Source organism: Bos mutus, chromosome 20, assembly GCF_027580195.1.
Source record: "Bos mutus isolate GX-2022 chromosome 20, NWIPB_WYAK_1.1, whole genome shotgun sequence".
In the NCBI taxonomy this organism is placed as follows: domain Eukaryota; kingdom Metazoa; phylum Chordata; class Mammalia; order Artiodactyla; family Bovidae; genus Bos; species Bos mutus.
The window spans coordinates 24,645,978-24,670,096 of record NC_091636.1 but is presented as its reverse complement, the minus strand read 5'-3'; the positions used below and the strand labels follow the sequence as shown (position 1 = coordinate 24,670,096).

General features: G+C 38.2%; 1 protein-coding gene across 9 annotated transcripts in view; it reads right to left on the bottom strand.

The window, feature by feature from the left end:
- ERBIN (erbb2 interacting protein) overlaps positions 1–24,119 on the bottom strand; it is a 129,510-nt gene that overhangs the window by 75,871 nt on the left and 29,520 nt on the right. For all 9 annotated transcript variants that reach the window (XM_070357531.1, XM_070357533.1, XM_070357534.1 and 6 more), the window contains exons 2-3: positions 7,496–7,543; positions 327–524 (exon numbers count right to left, since the gene is read on the bottom strand). In XM_070357531.1, the coding sequence (XP_070213632.1) occupies positions 327–515 (189 nt within the window). In that variant the 5' untranslated portion in view covers positions 516–524; positions 7,496–7,543. The remainder of the gene's footprint in view (positions 1–326; positions 525–7,495; positions 7,544–24,119) is intronic.

The window sequence follows — 24,119 nt, the reverse complement described above, 5'->3', positions numbered from 1 at the left end:
GAGTTGGACATGACTGAGTGACTTTCACTTCACTTTACTATCTACCTTAGTGGCTCTAACAAGCCTGGAATTAAATATAAAATTTTAAATTATTTGCATAAATAAGCCATTAACTTGAAAAGATAAAGCAATTAACTTCAAGAGATAAAGGTTAAAAATTCAATTTAAAAAACCTGAATTGTGTTACATATCCTAAAGATGAAATTAAACCAAAACAGGGGCAATAATATATACATATGTATCAGCATTATGGCAACACTAGGAATATCATATTTCTAGGCATAAAAATAACCAAAGGCAATTCTTGAAAGATCAGATTAACATACCTTTGGAAGCTCTTCAATCTGATTAGCATCTAAGTAGAGCTCCTCCAAAGTTTTCTCAAAAGTAAAAATCTCTTTGGGAACCTGTTCCAAACTGCAATGAGAATAATCAAGAGTAGTGACAGTCTCCTCTTCTCCTCGAAGACAACGACATGGTACCAACCGCACAAATAAACTTCGTTTTGTAGTCATTTTTAGACACTGAAATATGCAAACAAAAATAAGTTTAGTAAAAGCATTATAACAATTTTTCAAAACAAACTATTCCAGTTCAATTCTCAGAGTTTATACCTCACAGATAAATATTCCCTTCTGTAAACACACTCAACAGAATGCATTTACACTGCTTTCCTATCAAATTTTTTATATTTGTTGTTGTTGTTCAGTCACTAAGTCCTATCTGACTCTTTGTGATCCCATGGACTATAGGATGCCAGGCTCTCCTGTCCTTCACCATCTCCTGGAGTTTACTCAGAACCATTCATGTCCATTGAGTCAGTGATGCTATCCGCACATCTCAACCTCTGCCGCCCCCTTCTCCTTCTGCCCAGCAACAGGGTCTTTCCCAGTGAGCTGGGTCTTTCCCAGTGAGCTGGCTCTTTGCATCAAGTGACCAAAGTATTGGAGCTTCAGCTTCAGCATCAGTCCTTCCAATGAATACTCAGGGCTGATTTCCTGTAGGATTGACTGGTTTGATCTTGCAGTCCAGGAGACTCTCAAGAGTATTCTCCAACATCACACTTCGAAAGCATCAATTCTTCAGTGCTCAGTTTTCTTTATGGTCCAATTCTCACATGACCACTGGAAAAACCATAGCTTTGACTATCCACGCCTTTGTTGGCAAAGTGATGTCTCTGCTTTTTAATATGCTGTTTACGTTGGTCACAGCTTTCCGTCCAAGGAGCAAGCGTCTTTTTCATGGTTACAGTCACTGTCCACAGTGAATCTGGAACTCAAGGAAAAAAATGTCTGTCACTGCTTCCACATTTCCCCCTTCTATTTGTCATGAAGTGATGGGACCGGATACCATGATCTTAGCTTTTTTAATGTTGAAGTTTTAAGCCAGCTTTTTCACTCTCTTCTCTCACATTCATCAAGAGGCTCTTTAGTTTCTCTTCACTCTCTGCCATTACGATGGTATTATTTGCATACGATGAGGTTGCTGATATTTCTCCTGGCAATCAAGCTTGATAGTCTAGCTTGATATTCATCCAGCCCAGCATTTTGCATAATGTACTCTGCAGAGAAGTTAAATAAGCAGTGTAACAATATACAGTCTTGTCTCACTACTTTCCCAATTTTGAACCAGTCTGTTGTTCCATGTCTGGTTCTAGCTATTGCTTCTTGACCTGCATACAGGTTTCTCAGGAGGCAGGTAAGGTAGTCTGGTATTTTCATCTCTTTAAGAATTTTCCACAGTTTGCTGTGATTCACAGTCAAAGGCTTTAGCATAGTCAATAAAGCAGAAATAGATGTTTTTCTGGAATTTCCTTGCTTTCTCTATGATCCAATGAATGTTGACAATTTGATCTCTGGTTCCTCTGCCTTTTCTAAATCCAGCTTGTACATCTGGAAGCTCTTAGTTCACGTACTGCTGCTGAGGCCTAGCTTGAAGGACTTAGAGCATAATCTTCCTAGCATGTGAAATGAGCACAATTACACTGTAATTTGAATGTTGTTTGGGATTGGAATGAAAACATATTTTCCAGTCTGGTGGCCACTGCTGAGTTTTCCAAACTTGCTGACATATTGAGTGCAGCACTTTAACATCATCATCTTTTAGGATTTGAAATAACTCAGCTGGAATTCCATCCCCTCCATTATCTTTATTCGTAGTAATGCTTTTTAAGGCCCATTTCACTTCACACTCAAATTTATAGTGAATTTAAAAATAAACTCAAGCACTTTTGTACTTCACAAAATGATCCTAAAAGTAACCATTTGTTGTTGTTGTTTGTTCAGTCGCACAGTTGTGTCCGAATGTTTTCAATCCCGTGGACTGCAGTACACCAGGCCTCCCTGTCCATCACCACCTCCTGGAGCTTACTCAAACTCATGTCCATTGAGTTGGTGATGCCATCCAACCATTTCATCCTCTGTCGTTTTCTCCTCCATCAATCTTTCCCAGCATCAGGATCTTTTCTAATGAGTTGGCTCTTCACATCATGTGGCCAAAGTATTGAAGCTTCAGTTTCACCATCAGTCCCTCTAATGAATATTCAGGGTTGATTTCCTTTAGGATTGACTGGTTTGATCTCTGTGCTGTCCAAAGGACTCTCAAGAGTCTTCTCCAACACCACAGTTCAAAGTAACCATTTATATGCTTCTAAAAGAACCATTTCAGAATGACACCTCCCTTATGGCAGAAAGCCAAGAAGAACTGAGGAGCCTCTTGATGAAAGTGAAAGAGGAGAGTAAAAAAGCTGGCTTAAAACTCAACATTCAGAAAACTAAGATCATGGCATCCGATCCCATCATTTCATGACAAACAGATGGGGAAACAATGGAAACAGTGAGAGACTTTATTTTCTTGGGCTCCAAAATCACTGAAGATGGTGACTGCAGCCATGAAATTAAAAGACGCTTGCTCCTTGGAAGAAAAGTTATGACAAACATAGACAGCATATTAAAAAGCAGAGACATTACTGTGCTGACAAAGGTCCGTCTAGTCAAAGCTATGGTTTTTCCAGTAGTCACGTATGGATGTGAGAGTTGGACCATAAAGAAAGCTGAGCACTGAAGAATTGATGCTTTTGAACTGTGGTGTTGGAGAAGACTCTTGAGAGTCCCTTGGACTGCAAGGTCATCCAATCAGTCAATCCTAAAGGGAATCAACCCTGAATATTCATTGGCAGGACTGATGCTGAAGATGAAACTCCAATACTTTGGCCACCTTGGAAGAACTGACTCATTGGAAAAGATGCTGTTGCTGGGAAAGATTGAAGGCAGGAGGAGAAGGGATGACAGAGGATGATGGTTGGATGGCATCACTGACTTGATGGACATGAGTTTAAGCAAGCTCCGGGAGTTGGCGATGGACAGGGAAGCCTGGAGTGCTGCTGTCCATGGGATCACAAAGAGTCGGACAGGACGGAGCTACTGAACTGAACTGAAAAGAACTAGGCTTTATTAAGTCTGCTCATCAACAAGAAAAACCCTAATATAACAAAGAAATTTATTTAACTTCTGATTAAGAGCTGCTTCTTAATTAAGAACTTGACTATATGCAATTCTGAGTAGAAAAGTGGGAGTGCAAAGGTATTTTCAGGTCTCCCTAACCAGCCATTTAACTTTCCTGTAACTCTCCCACATCAGAATTCTTATCTATGCGAAGTATATTTTGTTTCAATTAATGTTGTTCTTTTAATTTTTCTAAAGTGTACAGATTTTATATTTGCTTAAGGTTACACACTAGAGAAGAAACTTGCTTCAATAAAGTGCTGCTGCTGCTGCTAAGTCGCTTAAGTCGTGTCCGACTCTGTGCAACTCCATAGACGGCAGCCCACCAGTGCAGACTTCATTTTAATCTAACTGGGGGAAAGATTCAATTCTGAATTAGTGAAAATTTTCAAGGCTAGTTTTATTAAGAACACATACATACATACAGAGGTTAATTCCAACTAGGAGGTTAACATTAATTTACTAAAAGAAAAAGCCCATCTCAATAAAATAAGAATGACTTCTAATTAATGTTATCAATTCTTTGCAAAATAATAATAAATTCTTGCCCTAGGCAGAAGACTCCATTAAAGTATTAGATTACTTCTACCCAGAGCCAAGACTAGGTTAAAGCCAGTGAGGCAAATGCCTCAGACACAGTAAAACCCTTCAGTAATCAAACTAAGTATTTTAATGCAACATTTTTGTAAAAAATCAAACTCTTGGAAAAATAATTCATTAATCCACGGTTAATTTAAAAGTAAAGACGGAATCAGTATGACTAATTTTTCTTTTTTGCCTCAGGCTCCAACATGAATCTGCAAGGCATTGATTCTAACTCTTCAAATTATATCATATTCTTAAAGTGTTTGACAGTAAGGGTTAAGTATTTCCCTAGCAAGTAAAGAAAAAAAAATCTGACTATTCTTACTTAATCACCATGTGCACCAGGCACTGTGCTAAATTCTTCATATAAACTATATGCTTATTCTCATTTCATCCTCATGTATCTTAAGGCATGTACTATTATCATCCCCATTTTCCATAAAGAAACTGATTCTGTACTCATACTGCACTATACTATTTCTCAATATATTAGGATATACTCATCTCAGAAATCAAACATCAATTGGTCTTTACTACATACTTCTCCTTTAGGGTTTATAGAGACAAACAACTGATGGGAGTTCAGGACAAAATACGATACTCAGGGAATACTTAGTATCTTAACCTAAAGGAATTTGAGAAAATAGCAGAAGCAGGAAGGTCACTCTGATCTCTGTGCCTTTCCCCCCGAAACAGGTCATAAACATGTTTCTGTTAAAGGGGTCCTCTTTATACTAGAAGGTATCTCTAAAGACGAAGGGAGAGAAATTCTAATGAACAGGGCCTGCTAAATCTCCCCGTTTACTACATTTACTCTTTGACCTATTGTATTTCTACACAACAGTCCACTTCATCAAACATCACATAAAAATACTTGTTTAACTGTTTCTTTGGGTCTTCCTTTCCTTACAAAGGCTCCCTGTGTCCTTTAAAACTTACATTAAACAAATGAATACATTTTTCTCCTGTTAATCTGTCTTTGTCAGTTAAATTTTCAGACCCAGCCAGGAACCCTAACAGGGGGAAGGGAAAATTTTTCCTTCCTTACACTAATAATGTCAAACATCAAATGTTTCTATCTAAAATTTCTGTGTCATGGGGATGTAATGTACAGCATGGTGACTACAGCTAATAATACTGTACTGCATATCTGCAAGTTGCTAAGACAGTAGATTGAAAGCTCTCATCACACACACACACAAATTGCTTCTATGTATGGTGATGGATGGTTGCTAGACATATTATAAGGATCATTTTCCAACATATGCTAAGTCGCTTCAGTTGTGGCCGACTCTGTGCGACCCCATAGACGGCAGCCCACCAGGCTCCCCTGTCCCTGGGATTCTCCAGGCAAGAACACTGGAGTGGGTTGCCATTTCCTTCTCCAGTGCATGAAAGTGAAAAGTGAAAGTGAAGTCACTCAATAGCGTCAGACCCTCAGCGACCCCATGGACTGCAGCCTATCAGGCTCCTCCATCCATGAGATTTTCCAGGCAAGAGTAGTGGAGTGGGGTGCCATTGCCTTCTTCGTCCAACATATACAAATACTAATCATTATGTCATATACTTCAAACTAATGTAATGTTATATATAAACTATACCTCAATAAAAAAAAAAGTTACTTTGTCAATAAAGTTTACTGAATATGCTTCAGTTCAGTTTAGTTCAGTCACTCAGTCCTGTCCAACTCTTTGCGACCCCATGAATCACACCACGCCAGGCCTCCCTGTCCATCACAAACTCCCGGAGTTCACTCAGACTCATGTCCATTGAGTCGGTGATGCCATCCAGCCATCTCATCCTCTGTCGTCCCCTTCTCCTCCTGCCCCCAATCCCTCCCAGCTCAGAGTCTTTTCCAATGAGTCAACTCTTCGCATGAGGTGGCCAAAGTACTGGAGTTTCAGCTTTAGCATCATTCCTTCCAAAGAACATCCAGGGCTGATCTTGCAGTCCAAGGGACTCTCAAGAGTCTTCTCCCACACCACAGTTTTATGAAGGTGCATTTTACTCAGAAAAAGCAGTTTTATTGACCTAATAAGAATTTAATCACTAAAGGGGAATTTAGCTTATACTTGTATGTTTAATGAGATAATGAAAAAAAGATTCTAAAAACGAATATACACTTTCTTTTTCAACTGATAATGACTTAGGGGGGACATTTAAGAAAAGTGGGGAAAAAACTATCTGCTTTGTCCAATATGGTAGACAGAGTGGCATTTTAACCTGAAAATTCAAGTTAAATCAAATGAAATTTTGAATCTAGTTTCTTAGTCACACTGACTATATTGTAAATGCTCAATACTCACAGGTGGCTAATGGATACCATACTGAGTAAAAAAAGATAAGGAACATTTCTATTACTGTAGAGACAGCACTAATATAATACTTCAAACTATTACTCTGGTTCATATTATAACTACTATATGCTTATACTTATATATGATAGTATTCAATAATTTGCAAAATATGTCCTAAAAAAATCCATTTTCCAGAAATCATAATGGATTTGAAAGCGTAACTCCCAGCTGAGAATAATGGAACATGACACACTGTTACCAAATACAATGATTTAAGAGTGGGGGATTTCCCTGGTGGTCCAGTGCTTAAGACTCCACACTCCTTATAAAGACAGCATGGCTTCAATCCCTGGTCTGGAAATTAAGATCTCCTGTGCTACACAGAGTGGTCAGAAAAAAAGAAGAGTATATTTATTTTAGTATATTATTTAGTATATTAAATCGTATGTGCAGGGCACTTGAGGTAGAAGGCAATTTACAGGGCAGAATAATTGCTAATGGAAGTAAAATGACCTCTAAGACGTTTCTGTAGTCCTAATAATACTGCAGAACTTCTCAGAAAAGAATGTGAATTCAGAAAAAAAAACCTAGATACTTAGCTTTAGGAAACCGCAAAGAGTTTATATTTCAAATGAAAACTTTGAGAATTAAAAAACAAAACAAAACAGAACTTCCTGTGGACAGAGGCAGTGAAAAGGACAATTGAGACCTCAGAATAAATTCAGTGGTCCTTGAACAAATACAAAAATGGATCCTAATTTAGCAGACTAAAAGTGCTAATTGATAAGAAAGGAGGGGGACCTTAATTATTGACGTCAGAGGAGGAAAGCACCACATGAGAGAGAAATGAGTAACCAAATTCAAAGAGATCCTCCCTTATACAATACTGCAAGGAAGTAAAGCACAGGGAGAAAGACTGACTCGATCTGAACAGGAAGTGATCCACATGGGGACTGTTCATTAAACTTTTAGTGCTGTGATTTAAGAGCCACTTTATAAATCAGGCTTAAAACGGCAGATACAAAAACAGTGGAGGAAGAGGCGCCAACCAAATAAAAGGCATAGTAATAATGCAAACACTTTCTAACAAAAGAAATTAAAACTACTTACCACTGGGTTGAATTTATCTCCCTGATGTTTCTTAATTGAGCCAACATTCTATGAAAACGAAAAAAAAGAAACAAAATTAACAATAAAAATAATCTTTATGATTTTAAGGAACATCTCTTCCAATTTCTTATTTATCTCAAAATCTAAATTAAAATCCTGTATAATTCAGTCACATAAACTCACACACACAAAATTGCTAATTTCTCAATAGTAACTGGATTTATTGTTCATAATATTTTTAGACTATTGAGAGCCCTCACCTATATTAACAGATACCACTCTATCTACCATTAAAATCCCATTTATTTGAGCTTACTGGGAAACAATAAAAGTTTTCCCAAGCAAATACACTCTAATCACCAATTATACTTAAAATTTAGTAGTTTTTGGTGGTTCTTTGTGGCAAACATTGTTAACTGCTTATCAGTCTTTTCCCTCTTTTCAGAAGTTTCTTTTATTCAAGGTGGTAATGGACCTAGCTAAATACCCACTTTTAGCTTTCCAAGAAGGGTGGACAAGTGACAGATGACACAGTTAAGCTCAATGACACGTACTTAGAAGTCTACTTTGGGGGTAGAATGGTAGTGGATTCTGGAAAAACATCTGTTTCGTTATCTAGGGACGGGTGTGAACATGATGACTATGAATCAACAAGCATGAGGATTAAAAGCCTACCAATAAGGCTGATAAAATAGAAAGACAAAGCAGGCTGGGGTCTCTTAACAGCACTGCTGAGCAGCTGAGCCAATGCCAACCACAGAAATACCTGGATTTCTTGATGTGTAAGAAAATCAAATCCTCTATTTGCTTAAACCATTGCTAGGTTTTCTGTACCTGAAACCAACACATTCCAAAACAGGACAGCCCCAAACCCAAAACAGCAGCATTAATTAAAAGTACATACATCATGAATAATCTTTTTCTGAAAAGCTCAGTGATATTAATAAATACGTGTTTCAGAATTTTAAAGGGTCACTCTAAATATATTAGACTATTTGTCCTTATAAAAAATTGTTTAGGACTGCTGAGTTAACTTTCTCCACAAATTCTACACATAGTACATACCACAAAAAACACCTCTGTGTATATCAAGCAAAGATGGCCACTTATTTTGTCACGCAACATACTCCTACAAACATGGTAGTCTGATAAAATGGGACTAACAACGAATTGAGATGGAATATGGCTACAGAAGGAGGTTAGTGAGAAGAAAAGTTTGTGTTTAGAGACTTGAGTTTGAAATACCTGAAAGCTGTCCTAGTGGGATCTTATGTAGACAGTTGCATGAATATCCAGAGATGTGGAAAGAAATCCAAACTGAGACTATAAATTTGGAAGTTATCTGTTCAGAGATATTTAAAGTAATGAAATTAGGGACTTACTTGGTGGTGCAATGTTAAGAATCTGCCTTTCAATGCAGGCGACAGAGATTCAATCCCTGGTCAGGGAACTAAGATCCCACATGCCACTGAGCAACTAAGCACACATGCTCTGGGACCCACAGATCCTGAGTGCTGCAACTAAGACCTGACACAGCCAAATAACTAAATATTAAAAAATTAACAAAGTTATAAATTACATGAAAGAATCAAGGGCATCAACGTGGATAGAAGAGTACAGGTTCAAAAAGAAAGGAATGAAGGAAGAAAACAAATTCAATGGTTGAGCCCTGAGATACTATAAAAATAGAGGTCATAAAGAAGAGAAGAGAACCAGCAAAGGACACTGAAAAGAGGCAGTGAGTCAAGAGAAAGCACCCCTCATTCACCCAAAGTATATTCTAAAAGCTAAATGGAAAAAATTATTTCAAGGAGGAAGTTATCAACTATGTTAGTAAGAACTTTAATTGCCACTGTTTAATAAGGTAAAGGTCACTGATTATCTTACTGAGGAGTAATAGAGACAAAATGCTGTTTGTAGGGGATTCAAGAAATAGGAGAAGGATAACATCATAGCAAATATAGACAACCCAGGTAGTTCAGTTATTAAGGACACTGAAAAATACAGGAGGAGTGAGAATAGATGGCAAGTCAAGACTCACAATAGTGGATGTGTAGGGAATAATCTAGTAAGAGAAAGATACATTTTTATAAACAGATTTGGAAAACCATTCATAGACCATCCCAATAAAGTTTCCAGCCAGTTAAAAGAAAAAAGTTGCTCATGGACCCAAAAAAAACCTTGGGTGCCATGGTACACCTTAGGGTTATTTTTCAAAACTACAGATTATTGTAGCTTCTCCCTTAGAGATTCAGATTTAGAAGATCAGCTATAATTCAAGATTCTTTATTATAAAGAAAATGCTGATGTGATTTTTTCCCCCTAACAGTTTCAACAATAATCCACAGTCGTATATCTATATTCAAATTACCATCTTTTCCCCTTCCCATTCTTTTTTGATAAACTCTCATTTGGGAAATATTTGTAACTGAAAAGTGAAATCACTGTAAAAGTTTTAAAAAATATAGTATGTATACTTCCCTATGGATCTGAAGAGATCACAAGTTATACTTGGCTAGATTTAAGAGAAATCTTATGTTGGAATGATCTTTTTAAATAAGAGTTCAGAAGTTAAAATGCACAACAAAGGCTCCTCAGGCATGCCCATAACTATCAGATGGTGTTTAGTTGTTCTGAAAGATTTTAGTTTAATTATGGCTATCATATTTACTAATCTGTATTTGATACAACCTGTGCTTACTTCTGAGGAACATTATGAACATTATTAACCCATTACCTATAAGTACATGCTAGTAAACAATGAAAATAGTTATATGTAAAAGAACAAGAATAAAAAGGTAAGAAACTTATGTAATGAAAAAAACAAATACTGTAAAGGAGCACTTGATCCTGAAGGATAAAAATAATTATATGTATAAAATGTGCTATGCCTTACAGCACATACAGCAAGAGGTGAGGAAAGAAGGCTGATGAAATAGCTACATGTCTCTTAAGGTCAGCATTGCTGTCTGACCCCTGCTCAGTTCAGTTCAGTTCAGTTCAGTCACTCAGTCGTGTCCGACTCTTTGCGACCCCATGAATCACAGCATGCCAGGCCTCCCTGTCCATCACCAACTCCTGGAGTTTACACACACTCATGTCCATCGAGTCAGTGATGCCATCCAGCCATCTCATCCTCTGTCATCCCCTTCTCCTCCTGCCCTCAATCCCTCCCAGCATCAGGGTCTTTTCCAATGAGTCAACTCTTCTCATCAGGTGGCAGAGTATTGGAGTTTCAGCTTCAGCATCAGTCCTTCCAATGAACACACAGGACTGATCTCCTTTAGAATGGACTGGTTGGATCTCTTTGAAGTCCAGGGGACTCTCAAGAGTCTTCTCCAACACCACAGTTCAAAAGCATCAATTCTTTGGCGCTCAGCCTTCTTCACAGTCCAACTCTCACATCCATACATGACCACTGGAAAAACCATAGCCTTGACTAGACGGACTTTTGTTGGCAAAGTAATGTCTCTGCTTTTGAATTATGCTATCTAGGTTGGTCATAACTTTCCTTCCAAGGAGTAAGCGTCTTTTAATTTCATGGCTGCAAACATCATCTGAAGTGATTTTGGAGCCCCCCAAAATAAAGTCTGACACTGTTTCCACTGTTTCCCATCTATTTCCCATGAAGTGATGGGACCAGATGCCATGACCTTAGTTTTCTGAATGCTGATAGAAAGTTTCGTCAATGCCAGCAACGTTAACCAAACAAACTTTTATATCAAACAATGGTTAGCATATATATGTTAAAAAAACTTAAGGTCGAATAAAGCAATTGACATACATATTGAAGTTATAAGGAGTTCCCACAGCTGCAGAAATTTCCACTTTTATATTTTTACATAATTTACATAATAAAATAGACCTTTAAAGTATAGTTTGGCAAATGCATACATCCATATAACCAACAGCAATCAAGATATAAAATCTTTCCTCACCCAAGAAAAATTCCTGTGTGCCACTTTCCAGTCAATACCCTCACCAAGACAACCTGTCCTAGATAAGAGTGCTATGACATTTGTGTACAAGTATTAATGAGAATGTAGGCTTCAGTTCTTGCAGGTAAATAAAGGGGAGTGAAATTGCTAGATCACAGTTCATAAAGAAAGCTAAGTGTCAAAGAATTGATGTTTTTGAACTGTGGTGTTGGAAAAGACTCTTGAGAATCCCTTGGACTGCAACCAGTCAATCCTAAAGGAAATCAACCCTGAATATTCATTGGAAGGACTGACACTAAAGCTGAAGTTCCAATACTTTGGCCACCTGATGTGAAGAACTGACTCTGGAAAAGACCCTGATGCTGGGAAAGATTGAAGGCAGGAGGAGTAGGGGATGGCAGAGGATCAGATGGTTGGATGGCATCACCGACGTGATGGACATGACTTTGAGCAAGCTCCAGGAGTTGGTGATGGACAGGGAAGCCTGGCATGCTACGGTCCATGGGGTCGCAAAGAGTGGGATACAACTGAGTGACTGAACTGAACTGAGTCTATAGGCATGTTTAATTTTATTCTTAAAAAATAAACAAATCATTTTAGAAAGTAGTTTTACCACTTACCACTCCCAGAGTTCCAATTAAATTTTCACCAACACTTGATATTCTCAGTCTTTCTTAATCTTAATCTATGTAGTAGGTGAAGATCAGTATCTCACTGTATTTTTGTTTTGCATTTCTCTAATTACAAAATGGCATAGCAGAGCCTTATCTGTCTTTGGACCTTGGTTAGATGATAAAGATACTGGACTCAAGTCTGACATGACACTCTAGTGAGAAGAGTGATAAGATTTTGTATATGGGAAGAATGCATATTATTGTGCAAGCAGATACACTATATAAGAAAATAATTCTCCATGAGCATCTCACATTTCTGCATAGCCTGGGTTCTCTGAACAATGTCATTTACAGCCAATTTAAGATGTTTATATAAGGATACATTCCAGATAATAACATTTAGCAACACTGAGGCAGTTCAATGTCTTCTCTCCAGAGATCGTTGTTCACTGTTTAGTCGCTAAATCATGGCCAACACTTTGTGACCCTGTGGACTGCAGCACACCAGCACACCTTCCCTGTCCTTCACCGTCTCCTGGAGTTTGCCCAAATTCATGTCCATTGAGTTGGTGATGCTATCTAATCATCTCATCCCCTGCCGCCAGAGAAGATTTGTTTAAATTCCAGAGTAAAGGTAAGGTTTCTCTCTCTCACTCTCCTGAGGACAGGACAAGTCATGAGTGGTCCTATGTGTGGTCAGGTTTCCCAATTCAGGGTTCCCTTCTTCAGTGCACACTACTACCTGTGCAGGTCCCATCTGACCTTCACTGTGAAGCCCTATGAAGATTCAGGCTCAAGTAACCAACACAAGTACTGCCCTGGTGGCTGCTTGCTTTCCAGGGAGTAATAAACCCTTTGTCTCTGGTTTGTGTTTTCTGGCAAGTTAACACAGTACCTTGTAAATAGGGTAAAATCCCAGACCTCTGACCTGAGATTTAACCACTATGAATCAAGAAACAGGGCCACAATGCCTTTCACCACCAAGATTAAGAGATCCAGAGTCTATTCCCCACTGCTTGAAATTGGGCTGACTGGAGGAGGAGATGGCAACCCACTCCAGTATTTCTGCCTGGGAAATCCCATGGACAGAGGAGCCTTGGCAGGCTACAGCCCCATGGGGTCACAAGAGAGTTAGAAGTGACTTGGTGACTAAACAACAATGACTTGCTTATGCCAACTCAGTGTGGCAGAAGTTAAGCAAACAACAGTGCCTCTGCCTTAAGATTTACTACTACTGCTTTACCTTCCTTGAATGCAGCCCTGAGGACATGATGCCATAAAGAAGCCAGGGATAAAAGACCACATGCTGATTCACAAGTTCAAGAGTTATATAAATTGCTCTAAACATTAAGTTTACCAATTATACTGATTTTTTTCCAATGAGAAAATTTTACAATTTGTTCATTTACATGGGACATTTTCCATTTCACTCATTTCCATTTTCTCTATATTTTCTGCCTTTTTATTTGTTTTGAATTTGTCTTTTTCTCTTAGGCTAAAACTTATTAAGTAATGATTCTAATATTTTCTTCTTCTTCAAGATTTAAAGCTATGAATTCTGAAGTTCACTTCATAAATGTTGATATGTTGTCTTTGAATTTGTTTAAAATGTTCATTTTCCATTTGATTTATTCTTTTAACCATGAGTTATTCAGAATCACCTTAATTTTAAAACATTCAGACTGGGAATTCTCTAAGAGTTCAGTGGTTAGGACTCTGAGCTTCCACTGCCAAGTGCCTGGGGTTCAATCCCTGGCCAGGAAACTAAGATCCCGCAAGCTTCATGGTATGGCTAAAAAAAAACAAAAAACACCACCATTCAGGGATCTCCTAATTCCATTACTTCATGGCAAATAGATGGGGAAACAATGGAAAAAATGAGAGACAATTTTGGGGGGCTTCAAAATCATCACAGATGGTGACTGCAGCCATGAAATTAAGAGACTCTTCTTGCTCCTTGGAAGAAAAGCTATGACCAACCTAGACAGAATATTAAAAAGCAGAGCTATTGCTTTGCCAACAAAGGTCTGTCAAGTTAAAGCTATGGTTTTTCCAGTAGTCATGTATGGATATGAGAGCTGGACTATAAAGAAAAAGAAAGCTGAGTGCCAAAGAATTGATGCTTTTGAACTATGCCACTGGAGAAGACTCTTGAGAGTCACTTGGACAGCAAGGAGATCAAACCAGTCAATCCTAAAGGAAGTCAGTCCTGAATATTCTTTGGACGGACTGATGGTGAAGCTGAAAACACCAATACTTTGGCCACTTGATGCAAAGAACTGACTCTTTGGAAAAGACCCTGAAAGAAAGACTGAAGCCGTGAGGAGAAGGGGACAACAGAGGATGAGATGGTTGGACAGCATCACCGACTTCATTGACATGAGTTTGAGTAAGCTCCAGGAGTTGGTGATGGACATGGAGGCCTGGCGTGCTGCAGTCCATGGGGTCACAAAGAGTTGGACAAAACTGAGCAACTGAACTGAATTCTCATTTGTTATTGATTTCTAACTTAATTTCACTGTAGACAAAGAAAATAGTATAATTTCAAGTCTTCCACAGTATGTTGAAGTTTTGACATCCTCACATGAGATCTACCTTGGTGTTTCATGTATATTTAAATGTCACATTCTGCATCTCTTGGGCTTAGTATTCAAAAAATGTCATGTGAAACTGATTGACAGTGGTGTTCAAATCTTCCATACCCTTCCTAATTTATGGTATTCTTTTTCTACTAATTACTGAAAAGTACTGAAATCTCTAAGTATAAATGTCCATTTCTCCTTTTATTTCTATCAAATTTTATTTCATGTATTCTGAATATTTTGTAAATATACATTTAGGGTTCTTATATCTTCTTGATAAATGGATCCTTTTATCATTATAAAATGTCCTTTTACTCTACTAATAATCCTTAAAGTATATTTTGCTATAACAACTTTCTTTTGATAAGTGTTAGTATACCTTTTTCCACTATTGCTTTTAACCAAATTTGTTTTTAAATTGCCCATTTGTACAAAGCATATAGTTGGTTCTTGCTATTTTATCCAACCTGACCATTTCTATGTTTCAATGCTTGGCTTAGACCATTTGTATTTAATATAATTACTTGTATAATTTAAGTTTATTGCATTACTATTTATTTTTAACTTGTTCTTTGTTCCTGTTTTCCTGCCTCCAAATATAGTTATTTCCCTATATAATCTCATTGTGCGGACTTTTAAGTCCTACACACACAACACATGTATTTTGGCTGCTCTAGGAATGTACAGCACATATTCTTAATTCATCATAGTCCACCTTCAAATAATATTATACTATTCTAATTACATATATAATTTTATATATAACAAATGCAAAAGAGTATAATGTGTTTGTTTATACTCTCATGTTTCATGCTATGGTCATAAACTTTACTTCCATATATTATAAATCCCAGGGCTTCCCAGGTGGTGCGGGGGTAAAGAATGTGCCTGCCAACACAGGAGGTGTAGAGTAGGAAATGGCAACCGACTCCAGTATTGCTGCCTGGAAAATTTCATGTCAGATAAGTCTGTCAGGTCACTTGGACAGCAAGGAGATCAAACCAGTCAATCCTAAACGAAGTCAGTCCTGAATATTCTTTGGAAGGGCTGATGGTGACGCAGTGCATGGGGTCTCAAAGAGTTGGAAACACCTGAGTGTGCACGCATGCACACACACACACACACACACATTCACTGTCACTTATATAAATTTAAAGACCAGAAAACAGACTTCTGTATTTATTCACACACTCACCATTTCTTACGGTCTATTTCTTATAACAGATTTGCTATCAAGGCCATTTGAGCAGTGTTTTTAAAGATACTGCATTTTTTAGTTCTAGAATATGCATTTGGTATTTTTCCAAAGTTTCCATCACTCTCCTGAAATACTCAATCCTTCACATGCTATCCTGCTTTAAAATAACTGTCTCCTAACTCACTGACTCCTAACTCTGGGTCATCTAAGAAGTCTGTTCACTGTTTTCTCTTAATTATATAATCATATTTTCCTGTTTTATGTTTCATATTTTTTCATAGTATTCTAAATCCTTTTTATAAAATGAGGGTTGAGAAATGAGCGTAAAACTGTTAAGTTTTCTTTATTTCTCAGAGAATTATGCTCTTCTCTCAGTTAGGATGTATGCATGCATGCTCAATCAGTCGCTCAGTCATGTCAGACTCTTTATAACCCCATGGACTGCAGCCCGCCACGCTCCTCTGCCCATGGAATTTTCCAGGCAAGAATGCTAGAGTGCCTTGCCATTTCCTACCCTTGTGTCTCCTGTATTGGCAGGCAGATTCTTTACCATTGAGCTACATGGGAAACCCCTAGTTAGAATGAGTCACGGATAATTCAGATTTCTAGCAGATTCAATTTGAGCTGAAACTGGCTGCAGCTTTCAGACTGCAGCTTCAGTTGCTCAGTCGTGTCTGATTCTTTGCAACCCATGGACTGCAGCACACCAGGCTTCCCAGTCCATCACCAACTCCCAGAGCTCACTCACTCAAAATCAACTCACTCAAAATCATGTCCATTGAGTTGGTGATGCCATCCAACCATCTCATCCTCTATCGTCCCCTTCTCCTCCTGCCTTCAATCAGAGTGAATTTTTCTGTGATCAATTCAATCCCCAACTTCTCATCCTCAACCACAGTCATATCTTTTTGATCTTGTCAAAATCTGAGATAGGAAGAAATTGGGCTACAGTTCTGCATATTTTGGGTTTGATTTACCTTTAGATTCAACTCCAGCAGTGTCCCATAATTCAAGAACCATTAGAATTTGCAGAACTATACATTTCTTTAGGTTTTTCAACCCCTCCTGTACTCCTCTTTAAGCAAAATTCAAGGTAGATAAAATTATCAGGCTCAATGATTTAATTTTGCTTTGGGGCTTTGTCAGATACCCACCCTTTCCCCAAAAGCCCACAGTGTCTCTTGAAGATTGGATGATTTATCTTCAGCCCTTCAGTCTTTCCATTTACTGCTTCATCCTATACTGAAACCAGGCTGGGAAGCTGCCACACTCTTGACTCACCTATGAGAAGTTCATGTATCTCTGGAAATCAGTTCACCAAGGCTTCCTTGATTCCACTGATTTTTTGCTACCTCTAATTTTTTTTAATGCGATTTTTGTTTTTCTTATTCTCACCAGGGGACCAGAAAGTTTTTGTGCGCTCCCATATGCTAACTCGCATGCACTTTCATGGGGTCGCAAAGACTCAGACCAAGAGACTGAACAACAACACACTAACTAGAAGCAGGAAAGGAGATGCCCAGCGTAGATACATAGTTCTGTTTATAGATAAGACACTCCCATGGAAGAGATTCAGTCTGTTTCACCCTTCTGTGAAACAAATTTGGTAAAGGTAGAAGAAAAATCTTCAAAATTCTCCTCTATCTCAGTTTAGAAGGAATTACAATTTACAAAACAGAAAGAGGGCCTAATTATTCTTACAAAAAGATCTTCATTCCACAATTAGAAATAAGACTACAAATGCAAACATCCCAGACAGAATTGATTTATTTAACTCTGAAAACCTAACATCAGATCATTCTAAAATCAGAGGGAGGAAGTAGAGGGAGGTTTTAGTATGGCTCAGAACCAAACTTAGAGAAGGTGAAAACTGTGCCAAAAATAGGAATACTGAAGGTCTGTGAGGAGATTTCAACTTTTTGTAACACACAGTTGGTTCTTTCAACAACAGGTCAATAAAAGCTGTGCACAGAGACACTGTAGAAATATGCACCACAAACATATTCACAATGATGTTGCACTTAATGTAATAAATTAAATCTTGGCATTATTTCAAACCTAGAAATACTTTCTCATATAGCCTTGACCAGATTCTAAACTATTCCCAAACACAATCCTGTGGCAGGACTAACTTCCTTGTACGTATTCCCTTATTTCTCTTTACTTCCTGGTATTCATCTCTATGCCAGAGTAAATCCCAATCTTCTTAGATTCTGCTAATGACTTATAACAATTTCCTTTGCAGACTCTTGACACATGGTTTGTAAGCCTTGACGGGTACAGAACAAGATGGTCAAATAAACCAAAGAGAATGTTAATTCTCTAACATATCCTAAGAATCAACTGATTTTGACCACACACAGCAATATGAGACACTGAGTAAGTGTATTTTCCCTCTCATCTTAAAAAGGATCTCTTCTGAAGGTATCTCTCCAGTTATCAACCCATTTCTCTGCTCTCCTTTACAACAAAATTCCAAACAAGTTGTCTATACACACTCTAACCAACTATTTCATCAATTTTTCTCAAACTCACTGGAATCACACTTTTGTCCCCCATCACTTCAATGGAAACTGTTCTTCCTAGGTCATTAATGGCCTCAGTTCAGTTCAGTTGCTCAGTAATGTCCAACTCTTTGCAACCCCATGAACTGCAGCACACCAGGCCTCCCTGTCCATCACCAACTCCCAGAGTCCATCCAAACCCATGTCCATTGAGTTGGTGATGCCATCCAACCATCTCATCCTCTGTCATTCCCTTCTCCTCCTGCCCTAAATCTTTCCCAGCATCAGGGTCTTTTCCAATGAGTCAGCTCTTCGCATGAGGTGGCCAAAGTTTTGGGAGTTTCAGCTTCAGCATCAGTCTTTCCAATGAATACCCAGGACTGATCTCCTTTAGGATGGACTGGTTGGATCTCCTTGCAGTCCAAGGGACTCTCAAGAGTCTTCTCCAACACCACAGTTCAAAAGCATCAATTTTTTGGCACTCAGCTTTCTTTAGAGTCTAACTCTCACATCCATACATGGCCACTGAAAAAACCATAGCCTTGACTAGACGGACCTTTGTTGGCAAAGTAATGGCTCTGCTTTTGAATATGCTATCTAGGTTGGTCATAACACTCCTTCTAAGGAGTAAGCGTCTTTTAATTTCATGGCTGCAGTCACCATCTGCAGTGATTTTGGAGCCCCCAAAAATAAAGTCTGACACTATTTCCACTGTTTCCCCATCTATTTCCCATGAAGCGATCAGACCAGATGCCATGATCTTTGTTTTCTGAATGTTGAGCTTTAAGCCAATTTTTGCACTCTCCTCTTTCACTTTCATCAAGAGGCTCTTTAGTTCTTCTTCACTTTCTGCCAGAAGGGTGGTGTCATCTGCATATCTGAAGTTACTGATATTTCTCCTGGCAATCTTGATTCCAGCTTGTGCTTCCTCCAGCCCAGCATTTCTCATGATGTACTCTGCATATAAGTTAAATAAGCAGGGTAACAATGTACAGCCTTGACGTACTCTTTTTGCTATTTGGAACCAGTCTGTTGTTCCATGTCCAGTTCTAACTGTTGCTTCCTGACCTGCATACAGGTTTCTCAAGAGGCAGGTAAGGTGGTCTGGTATTCCCATCTGTTTCTGAATTTTCCAGTTGACTGTGATCCACACAGTCAAAGGCTTTGGCACAGTCAATAAAGCAGAAATAGATGTTTTTCTGTAGATGTGTTTATTGTTTTTTTAGTCTGTGCAATAAACATTAATGGCTTACCTATTGCCAAATCCAACAGACAACTCTAAGCTCCTCTCTCCCTTGACTTAGTAGTAGCATTACTTCCCACTACTTCAGGTATTTTCTTCACTTAGCTTCCAAGACATGACATCCTCCTGATTTTGTTCCTACACCACTGGCCACATCACAGTATCCTTTGATAATTACTCCACTTTATATCAACGTCAACACATTAGAGTGATGAAGAATGCAGATATTCACCCTCTTCTCTATCTATACTCACGCTCTTGTTGATGATCCAGTTTCAAATGTTGAAATATTACCAAGTCTTTCAATACTAAGCACTCTAATGATACCTGTCTTAGTTTGGGTTCTCTCAAAAACAAAGGTTAAGATAAGCATTTGAATGCAGATAGTCCATCTAAGAAACGACCTAAACAGCAGTTAGAGTATGTGATGGGGAGGAAAAGCCAATATAAGAAACGGTATATTACTGAAGTCATCCCTAACCTAGGGATAACTGGGGTTCATTCTCTTTAAATTCTCTGAGAAGTACATGGGGGTCTCAAAATTGTCTGTCCATAAGATGAGAGGCAAGCTGTTATACATCTGCTCCTGTTTCCTACTGGTTAAGCACTGCTTCTATGGGCGTTAACTTGCCCAAACTACTAGCTCTTGCTTGCTTTCTGGTCCAGCTGGCCTCCCACAGCACAGAAATCACTGTTGTTCACATTCACTAAAAATACAAACAACAAAACTTAACAATGAGCAAAGGATTTGAAGAAACATGTCTCCAAAGATATGTTAATGGCCAATATGCACGTAGAAAGATGATCCACACCTTAGTTATTAGGGAAACAGAAATTAAAACCGCAAAGAGGTTAAAATTTTACACCAACTAGGGATAGCTTAATAAAAAAGCCAGGTATCAGGACCGATGTGGAGAAATTAAAACCCTCATACATCACTGATGTAAATGTAAATTACTGCAGTCACTTCTGAAAAACAATTTGGCAATTCTTCCAAAAAGTTAAACATAGTTACCATATAACCCAGAAATTCTATTCCTGGGTATTTAATCAAGAGGACTGAAAACATCTGCTTTCAGAAAACCTTGTAACTAATGTTCATAACAGCATTATCCATGAAAGAAAGAAAGAAGTCGCTCAGTTGTGTCCGACTCTTTGCGACCCCATGGACTGCAGCCTACCAGGCTCCTCTGTCCATGGGATTTTTATCCATAGTGGACAAAAAAGGGGAAATAATCTAATACACATAAGCAATGAATGGATAAGCAAAATGTTTTATATTCATACAATGAAATATGTATTATTCAGCTATTATATAAAGAGATGAACTACTGATACATGATACAACATGGATGAACCTTGGAAACATTATGCCAGGGTAAAGAAGCCAGATACAAAGGCCATATATTTTATAATACCATTTTTATGAACTGTTCAAACAGGCAAATTAATAGAAACAGAAAGCAGATTTGTGGTTCCAGGGTCTAGGGGCAAAGGAAAACAGGAGTGACTGCTAACATGTATGGGGCTTGGGGCAGTGATGAGATTTTTTGGAACTACATGATGATGGCTGTAGGACCTTGCAAATGTACTAAAAATTACTGGAGTGTACACTTTATAAACAGGTGAACTTTATCATTTATTATTTGGGCTTCCCCAGTGGCTCAGACGGTAAAGAATCTGCCTGCAGTGTGGGAGACCTAGGTTTGATCCCTGGGTCTGAAACGGATCTTTCTTTCCACAGAAATTTATTTTCCTACCTTCCTTCTCCCTCTAAAAACTTAAGTTACTTCTGTGCAACCCCCTAATCGAATCCCAATTTATAACTTTACTGAGTCAAAGCTTTGCTCAGTACTTTTACCTTACTACTGACTCCTCTTTTCTAATACTTCACTATGCTAATTACTTCTCTGGTTCTTTAAGTGGTGTTTTAAATAAGGTGAATCGCTCAGTCGTGTCTGACTCTTTGCGACCCCATGGACTGTAGTCTACTACGCTCCTCCGTCCATGGGATTTTCCAGGCAAGAGTACTCGAGTGGGTTGCCATTTCCTTCGCCAGAGGATTTTCCTGACCCAGGGATCGAACCCAAGTCTCCCGCAGTGTAGGCAGACACTTTACTGTCTGAGCCACCAGGGAAGTCCATTTTAAATAAAGCTGCCTATAAATAAAATGCTTCTGTGCAATGTGTACACTGCCCTAGAAACAGAGTCAAATCTGTTGAAAAGCGTGACCTGATTTGTGAATCCTGGCACACAAGTGCCACAGTGCTTGAAAGTCCACCATTAGTTATTATATTTTGGACTTTCTCCAAACAATCTCTATTAGAATGCAACCTACTTAGTGAAGACAAGGCCCTAACTTCTTAAGGTAATTTCTTTATATTCTTTCTTAAGTTCAAGAGAAAAGAAGCTTTAGAGAAGGAACTATGAGCAAAGAGCAGAAAAAGACAGAAATCAGCAAATACACACACCTATAAACACACGAGGCCAGAATGAAATCATTATTTTTCTGTAAAGCTAATGTGTTTAACTTAGCCTGATTATTATTATAACCACCACAAACCTTTCAAAGAAAATCAGATCAGTCTTAACACCTTGTAACAGAGGATTTTAAGTTTAATTATTAATATGGTGGCACTAGTGGTAAAGAATCTGCCTGCCAATGCAGGAGACCTAAGGTCTTACTTACTTTTGAAAGTACTGTGCTACCTATACCTAAATCCTCTTGGACTTATCTAATATATAATGTGTGAAATTAGCCTTAGGTTTTCAAACATTACTTTTGAAAATACTGTTTTGTTTTGTCTTTTAAATATTTGTTTATTTGGCTGTACCAAGTCTTAGCTGCAGCATGTGGGATCTTTTTCGACCAGGGATGGAACCTGGGACCCCCTGCACTGGGAGTGCAGAGTCTCAGCCACTGGACAACCAGGGAAGTTCTGAAAATACTGTTTTAAGTAACAAACTTCTTTAAAATTTTCTGTAGAAAAGAAAGTGGGAAAATATTGTTAGAACAGCTAAGGACTACCAGGTGCTTTGTGCCAAGTTCATTCACATACTGAACTCTGACATCCCTCCAAATTAGGTATTATATACACATTTAAATATAAACAAAGGTTACAGGACAAATAAGAGGCAAATCTGAAAGCTCCAAGTGTAATCGTGTTCCATTTCATCAATGATTCTCAATGAATGTAAGGACACCTTCAGTCCAAAACTGTCAAGGACAGACATAAGAATCACACTTTCAATATTCTTAAGAAAATACTTACAGGCATATGAGTTTGGGAGTCTTTTGCAATAAAACCCCATGGCCTAAGGGTAGAAACAATTCTAAAATTTCAATAGAAATATTCTCTATCAAAATGGATGATGGAAGAAATGACACAGCAGACGCCAGTCGAATAACCTCACAGTTCACAATGACCCTTCCTTTCTCCAAAAAAAGGCAACCACAAATCCATAAAATATTACCTTCATGCAATTTAAATAATATGGCCCTTAAGGTGATACAAAGGCACCAGTCTTGTCAACAAATGGTACCAGAACGATCAATCACATGCAAAGGAGTGAACCTCAACACAGACCTTAGAACTGTCACAAAAATTAACCCCAAATGGATCACAGGCCTAAATGTAAAATATGAAACTATAAAACTCCTAGAAGATAACATAGAAGAAAACCTATATGACCACCTAGGGTATGGTGATTTTTTTCAAGACAACATCAAAGGCACAATCCATGAAAGAAATAATTGATAAGGTGGACTTTCTTAAAATTACAAATCTGCTCTGCAAAAGACAATGTGAAGAGAATGAATGACAAGCAAAACACTGGCAGAAAATAGAGCTAATCCTTCATATTCACAGTTTCTGTACTCTGAGATTCAACCAACCTTGGATATTTGAAAAAAGAAAAGTCCAGAAAATTTCAAAAGGCAAAACCTGAATTTGCCACAAGTTGGCAACAATTTACATTACATTTACATTGTACTTACAACTATTTACACAGTTTTTACATTGTATTAGGCTTATAAGTAACCCAAGATGATTTAAAGTATACAGGGAGGATATGCCATGGTTACATGCAAATACTGTGCTATTTTACATAAGCGACCTTCACATTTTGGTATCTTGGGGCAAGGGAGGGGTCTGGAACCAAGCCACAGCATATGTGAGTGGGAGGACTGTATTTGCAAAAGACACACCTGATAAAGGACTGTCATCCAAAATACACAAAGAACTCTGAAAATCAAACAGAGAAAACAAACAACCCGATTAAAAATTGCCAAAAATCCTAACATTCTCACATCACCAAAGAAGATATACAGATGAAAAATAAGCATATGAAAAGATGCTCCACATCATAAGTCATCACGGAAATACAAATTAAAACGAGAAACCACTGTAAACCTATTTAGAATAGCCAAAATCTGCAACACTGACAATACCAAATGCTGGTGAGGATGTGAAACTCTCATTCAATACTGGTGGAAGTGAAAAACAGTACAGCCATTGTGGAAGAGTGTGGTAGTTTCTTATGAAA